The 7,782-nt window shown below is 37.5% G+C and overlaps 1 protein-coding gene across 3 annotated transcripts in view; it reads right to left on the bottom strand.

The window, feature by feature from the left end:
• Window positions 1-646: 646 nt before the first annotated feature.
• Window positions 647-7,782, bottom strand: part of CCNI (cyclin I) — a 23,336-nt gene continuing 16,200 nt past the window's right edge. For 2 of the 3 annotated variants that reach the window (XM_023513374.1, XM_003790063.2), the window contains 5 exons: window positions 6,601-6,729; window positions 5,486-5,560; window positions 5,206-5,346; window positions 4,712-4,942; window positions 647-2,229 (listed from right to left, as the gene is read on the bottom strand). In XM_023513374.1, coding sequence (XP_023369142.1) covers window positions 1,786-2,229; window positions 4,712-4,942; window positions 5,206-5,346; window positions 5,486-5,560; window positions 6,601-6,729 — 1,020 coding nt within the window. In that variant the 3' untranslated portion in view covers window positions 647-1,785. The remainder of the gene's footprint in view (window positions 2,230-4,711; window positions 4,943-5,205; window positions 5,347-5,485; window positions 5,561-6,600; window positions 6,730-7,782) is intronic. The other variant, XM_023513373.1, reaches the window with a different exon arrangement.

Genomic DNA, 7,782 nt, shown 5'->3' with positions numbered 1-7,782 from the left:
TAACATAAAACTAGGGTACTAAATTCAGTTAATACATATCTGAAAATTAGGCCAACTTAAGGAGATGGTCAGGGTAGGGAGTGGTCAACTATGGAGGTTCTGCTGTAGTTTCATTCTTTTTTTCCTCTTCCATTCCTCATATTTACAGATGAATAAATGCTTCCCCTTATTTGGAGTGTCAGGTCATAAAACAGGCAGTCAGCCCTACTACAAGAATTTCAAAAGTCAGATGTTGACGGGAGAACACTCCTGCTCTGCTTAACTTGAACAAAGTCAGTGGGTCCCAGCCTCCCCTAACTGACAGTCCCATTAAGCCCTTTTTCTGTTACCACCTCTGATTCATATCGGACAGTTCCAAAGTACCCTTTTCAGATATGTGCCAGGAAATTTACAACTTGTGTGTTCATACACATAGTATCTATAAACGAATGGGACTTAATTTACCCACCATAAAATAACCATAAAAGAAAAATTGTTTGTATGTCTAAAACCTACATTTCTCAATCACATTCAAATCTCTTTTATGTTTTATTTTCAGTAAGCATATTCTTAGGATTTCTACTGTTTCCCTTAGTTGAAACGGTAGTGCCTAAGCAATCAGGAACTTGCACCTCTCCACAGCAGGAAAAAGTTACAGAAACAAAGGTTAAGGACAACTTTTTATTGCTACCAGAGGCTTTTATCATCGGTACATGATCTGACTGTAATACCTTATTCAGACTGCAAAGGGAGCGCAGGATTCAGAAGTCAATTAAGAGAAATAAAGGTAAGGAGGCGAGGGGAATAACTTTTATCGAGAAAATTCTAGCCATTTAACATAAAACTAGGGTACTAAATTCAGTTTTTACATGTTATAGACTCAAATCATGGAGCTTCCCCAACATCTAGACAGTCTCTCCCACTGATTATAAATGAGTGAAAACTGAGCAGTTACAAAAATCTAATTTTAGTGGTTACCTATGTTTCTTTGGTGAGCACCTGGATATTAACTTTATCACAAATTCTTTTATACAAATGTCAAAAATGCATTCAAGAAATCTAAGAACACCCTAATTACATGCCACTTTTAAAGACTTCATTTTAAGACAGACAAAAATAAAAACAGTAATTGTTTATAAACTGTGGAAATTGAAATGAGACAAACACAAAAATCAACGTGGTAACATGAGACCTTTTTCCATTACCACCTCTGATTCATACTGGACAATTCCAAAGTACCCATTTCAGAATAACTGGAATTTGAATCATGGATTATACATGGCTGTCACATTGCCCTAATCTGTTCGTTAAATTGCTAAAAAATAATTTTGGGGGGTCAGTGGAAGTCAATATAGATCAACATGCATAAAATTCATTAAGTACTCAACGGAGAAGCAAAAACAAGAGGAAAATTAAATCAGGACACCGGGGGCAAGTTTGCTAGCTATGAATTTTGCAACTTTTAAAAAAACCATTAAATGTGAATTTTTAACATGGGGCATGCTACATTACATTCCAGCAGATAAAAGAGTACAGCTGAAAGAAACTTTATTTTTTTGAAAATGTTGCATCTTTTTTGGATTTTTCATATTTTTTTTGGTCTTTAAGTGCTTAAATAATGTTGGATTATAATTATCTGGACAAGTAGATAAGGGGTTTTTTGTTTGTTTGTTTTCCGGTTCACTTCAAATCAGCCTGATAAGGTGTACACCCTTCCACAGCCCTTCCTGGTTTCCCTGTTCTCACCCCCAGAGTAGTCTACCTTTGTTTGCACCTGATGGTAGCACTTCTGTCTTACTGTTGAAACTACATGACAGAAACAGGCTGCAAAGGTGGACAAGGGGAAGCATGCCCCTCTTGTCTTGATAAATCAGTGCCACACACAGAACCCACGTTTTCTGAAGCATTATCTTCATTATAGAGCCGTTTGATTCCATCATAGAAGTCATCCACTTCCATTTCCTCCACTTTGCGCTTAGCAGAGGTGTGCTTGCACCCACTGGCAGCTGGGAGCTGATGGTAGAAGGCTGCTGTACCTCTGACTGGCACTTCTGGCTTGCTGTTGTCCTTGGAGATATTTGGGCCTGGGACAGAGGAGGAATGTAATCTAAACACTCCTTTGTCACAGGTCACCAAGGTGTGCTTGAGGGGACGGTAGACATAAACGGAATTTAGAGGCAAGGAAGACTGCAGAGTGGAAAGGTGATGTGCCACCAGCTCCCGACAATGAATCAACTGGGAGCTATCCATCTGGGCCAGGAAAAAAACACACACAAAGTTGACTGTTAATTAACTTTCAGTAGGCTGTTCTTCATCTGTGCTGGTCACTTGTCCTCCCTGTGCCCTCAACCCTGTTCCTTCTTTTCTCTCCCCACATCTTCAAACTCATCTCTTTTTCTGGACTGTCATCTTCTTAGAAATTATGTACCAATCTCTCTTTCTAATATAAATCTCTCTGGAACTTAAATTCTGTATTTGCAATTGATTGCTGGACACTCCATGACAGCAGAAACTTTTCTCTCTTGTCACTGCTATACACCCAGCGTCTGCTTTTCAGTCTATCCCCCTTTCTTACCTTTACCCTTGTTCATCCTGTTTCTACCTCTTAAAATTATATCACCCACTGAAGTGAGGGCTAAATGCCATCACCTCCAGAAAGCCTATCTTGACCATTTAATTATCAGGGATCACTTTTTTCCACTTTTGGGTATTTTATAGGTATTTTGAACTTTCCCAGATCAGGTCACTGAGAATCACGTCAGAAGTAATTCTGCCACAATCTCACCAAACAGATGCAAGAATTTCCTGACTAGAACCAGAAATCCAGGACAGATATACGATACCCTCCTGGCCTTCTCACAGGTCTAATTACAAAGATACCAGACCTGGTGTTCCTACCTGACACAGGTAAACTTGCCAAGACAGAAATGAGTCCTGAAGAACCAGCAGCCATCCATGTTTGAACCACATAGGTTGGCTATTAGTCCAAGTTGGTTTTAGAGGAAAAGAACCGCTAGAACCAGTCCCAAAATCTCTACCAAGTTTTGCCACCTTACTTGTTGTTCACTATCTTGCCCATTGCAACTCGAATACTATATGGGACTAAGACTTAAGAAAAAAAAATCACCATATTCTCAGTGTGTAGATCAGGGGTCCTCAAACTTTTTAAACAGGGGGCCAGTTTACTGTCCCTCAGACCGCTGGAGGGCCGGACTGCGGGCCCCGTGACAAGTCAGCTGCTAAGCAGGACAGGCAGTGGCGGCAAAAACACCCAGCAGGCCAGGTAAATATCCTAGGCAGGCTGCATGTGGCCCAAGGGCCGTAGTTTGAGGACACCTAGTATAGATAATAGATTTCTCAATAAATGTTTGTGGAATGTAACTATTAATATATGTATATGAGAGAATGCAAAAGTGGTTTTCAAACTATGTTTGTTTATATAGCCACAAAAGGAAAAGGCCATGTTAGATAGGGTTCTGCACCCTGGCATGTCTCTGACCTAAACACATACTATGAAGTATAGTTCTACTCTTCCACACTGTTATTTTTGGGAGGATTGTTTGTATACAAAATTTGTTAGTGAAAAAGGGACACAAAGAAAGGTTCTATTTCTAAAGGAAACTGAAAACCAGTGAACTAGAATGTTTAAGGTTTGTGTGGTAGAAAGTACTGGTTCTTTTTAGTTTTCTTCACTACTAAGAAGCTCTATATGGTTCCAAGAAAGTCGCAAGTTCCCTGAACTGGAGCTACAGAGGAACTGAATAATATGGTTTCCGTGAAGATTCTGTCAAGTCCCAGTTTATAATACTCCTTCAGTTAAGGAGAAAAAAAGTTTCAGTGAACACTTTCTTCTAGCATCAGAAAAATTACAAAAGATTCTCCAGTGTTCATGAGAAGAGAACAGGTTCTCCAAACTACAGAATGCACATGCTATTTACAACATTCTTATTACTTATGCGTCAATATCTGTCGTTTCTTTTGACACTAACACTTTATATAGCAAATTTTTTCTGTACTAACTTGAAAAAAGTCAGAGACCAAATTAGGAGGCACTCAGATGTCATTTGTTCCAACAACAGCAAAAAATGTAATATGTATGTATTTCAAAATTCTTAAAGTAATTTAAGGAAAAGGCTAGAATTTTTTTAAAACCATCTAAATTTTTCAAGGAAAAAAGGGACATCTAGCCTCCAAGCTGATCATAAATTTTAAGTATATACTTTTCTCACATTTACTCTTGTCTCCTTTTTCACTCAGGCTGAGGCACAGTGGTACAATCATAGCTCACTACAGCCTTGAACTTCTGGATTCAAATGATCCTCCTGCCTCAGCCTTCCAAGTAGCCAGAACTATAGGCCCAAAGTCTGAGACCAGCCTGAGCAACATAGTGAGACTTTGTCTCTACAGAAATGACGTTAGCTGGGCTGCTGGCAGGTGCCTGCTCAGGAAGGCTCAGGCAGGAGCCCAGCTAACTTTATTTCTGTAGAGACGAGGTCTCACTATATTGCCCAGGCTGGTCTCAGACTTCCGCCTCAAGCGATGCTCCTGCGCCAGCCTCCTAAAGTACTAGGATTACAGGTGTGAGCCAACGCGTCCAGCCCTTGTCTACTCCTAAGAATCAGTTGCCATGACAAGATTAAAATTTTTCTTAGGGTTACCAGAAAAGTTATAAAACTATGTATTCCACTAGAAAAATTTTAAATGAGCATTATTTAATTAGACTGACACCTACCTGTGCTTTCTGTAGCAATTCAATTGTAAGAGGAAGCCAATCTGGAATTAGTTTCTCCATTTCCAAACTAACCATGGCCAGAGCAAGCATGGATCCTTTAAATTGTAGAAGTTGGTTGCAGGCCATACAGTGAAGCAGTTGCTTGGTGAGGACTGCCAAATGTTGAGACGGGCTCAGTTTGGGCAAACTGAAAAGTAACTGAGGCCTAGTTGACACTGCAATGGCATGAAACTGAAAATCACAAAAACATCATTTTTATTTAGATGTCTAGGAAATTCTACAAAGAAATTGGTATAATCTACTCAATTTGAAGTTTATCATTTTAACTTCAGTGACGGCATATATCCTGATTTCTAATTTTTCCTTGGCTAATTTTAATAGTTTTCCTTTTCCTAAAAATCAGTACAAAATAAATGAGTGGGCAACTTATTTTTCAAATTACTGAAACAAGACTAATATTTAAATAAGAAACTAAAAGACATAGGTATATTTACAATGTGAAGAAAATCCAATGGTGTTGCCGTGTGAAGATCCCAATTCAACTTATCCAGAATAATCCTCTCCATTCTCAGAATTTCCGATGAGGAACATCCACAGAAACTGTCTCTTGCTAATACCTTGAGTAATGGAATTCTCTATCCAACACAAAGGAAAACAGAGACAAAGAGAAGACAAAGACACTCATTTCAATTTTGGTTTTAGCAAACCAAAAGCACATTAATAAACTGAGAGAAATTCTCAAAGAAGAAACATAACCAATCTTGAGAGGATTACCTCATCTTCCTCAACAGTCTTGGCAGCTAAGAAAAAACAGCTGATTGCAATACAACTCAAGTATTTTGGGTGGGCCTAAAATTTGAAGAGGGGGAAAAAAAAACTTTAGTGATTTTTCAAACTGGGTTTATTAACTTTTTATAAATTTTAAAAATTAAAAATGCAGGTATGTACATAATTCTATGGAATTCAATTAATTTGATTCCCACTGCTGCTCTCTGGATCGGAGCTAATTTTTAACATTACAACCCTAAGCCACGTGATAGTCTACAGTAATATTCCATTGCTTCTATTCCACTAAAACCAGTTAGTCAAACTTCTATCCAGAGAAAAACTTGATTTAAAAAAATAAATTTTTATTAAACAGTATTTCCAAAATTTAAAAATATATGATTTTTTTCATTTTCTTTACCTAACAAAATGATCAGTAAGATAACATACCATGTTAAGGTAATTAAAGAGAAAAAAAAGAGAATATAAAAATAAAGCTATCAGTATACTTCAAATACTCTTAAAAAATTATAAGATGCTAGCAGATGAGTAAATGCTTCCTAATTATTAAGTCTCCACACAAATCAATACATTCATGTTCCATGATAAGAATGAAAAGGATGGCTCGGTGCCTATAGCTCAAATGGCTAGGGTGCCAGCCACATACAGCAGAGCTGGCGGATCTGAATCCAGCCCAGGCCCGCCAAACAATGACAACTACAACCAAAAAAGTAAAAAAGAAAAAAAGCTGGGCATTGTGGCAGGCACCTGTGGTCCCAACTACTTGGGAGGCTGAGGCAAGAGGATCACTTGAGCTCAAGAGTTTGAGGTTGTTGTCAGCTATGATGCCACAGCACTCTACCAGCAGTCTACCAAGGGCAACAAAGAGCGACTGTTTCAAAAAAAGAAAAAAAAATCATTGTCTAAGTTATGAACGCTATAACAAAAAGGTAAATTATAGAATATCATTAGAAACATTTCCAAAAATTTTAAACAATAGTTCTGCTTCTCCAGGAAAGTTTTCCACTTCGTTCCATGTTATAGAATGTTACTAATAGCCTCTGGTTTAGCATATGAACACTCAAACAACAGGTTATATATAAACAGTATCTTAAAATATATACCTTTACAGTAGCTAAAAACCTGTCCAAAAGACTGCTAGCCAAAGCAAATGTTTCTGGGTAAAGGTTGAACTGGTACTTGAGTTTGGCCAACCACTGAATTACTTCATCTCTCTGGGATGGAGAAACATTCTGTAAGGAAACAATTAAAAAAAATAAAGTTAAAAGTTTCAGGTTATTATCAAGAGTTATGTTTACAATTTTCTCTCACAAAAGGTTAGCAAATACTACAAAAATGTATCTATATGTTAAAAATGTAAGTTTATTCAAAACCATCAAATTTGAGATAGATGAAGGTAAAACTTCAGATACTGGTTATTACTGCATTTAATATCAAAATGCAACATCCTCTTTTGATTATAATCTTCATTGTGCCATCTTACCAAATATATACAGCTTAATTACACTGAGGTGTTTGTGGAGATTACAGCATTTCAAGTTTAAGTAATATTATTATCAACTGATAGTAATTTTGGAATTAAGTTTTCCCAATTCTTAAGAAAATAAAGTAAATTTCTTTTTAAAACAGCAAATGGTTGGAGTGCAGTGGCTCACGCCTATAATCCTAGCACTCTGGGAGGGTGAGCTGGGTGGATTGCTTATGCCAGTGGTTCTCAACCTTCCTAATGCCATGACCCTTTAATACAGTTCTGCATGTTGTGGTGACCCCCAATCATAAACTTATTTTCATTACTAGCAACAAAAATAATTTTATGGTTAGGGGTCAATGAAAATAATTTTATGGTTGGGGATTACCACAACATGAGGAACTGTATTAAAGGGTTGAGGCATTAAGAATGTTGAGAACCACTGGCTTATGCTCACGCGTTCAAGACCAGCCTGAGCCAGAACGAGATCCCTTCTCTATTAAAACAGAAAAACTGAGGCAAGAGGATAGCTCGAGCCCAAGAGTTGGAGGTTGCCGGGGGCTATGATGATGCCATGGCACTCTACTGAGAGTGACAAAGTGAAACTCTGCCTCAAAAAAAAAAAAACCTAAAAAGACAGCAAACAGTCACTAACTTATCTTAGAAAATACAAATGGACTATGATAACAGAATGACAGCACGTTAAAAAAGCTAAAATCAATAGTAATAAATGAAAGATATCAAGGTCAAAAGATGAATTATAAATTTAAAGATGGCGGAAAAATACTGAAGAGGAAATTATCCTAACTAAAATTCT

The sequence above is a fragment of the Otolemur garnettii genome, unplaced genomic scaffold (assembly GCF_000181295.1).
Source record: "Otolemur garnettii isolate 467f Iridium unplaced genomic scaffold, OtoGar3 scaffold00039, whole genome shotgun sequence".
NCBI lineage: Eukaryota > Metazoa > Chordata > Mammalia > Primates > Galagidae > Otolemur > Otolemur garnettii.
The sequence above is the reverse complement of the archived record's forward strand: the minus strand, read 5'-3'. Positions and strand labels throughout refer to the sequence as shown.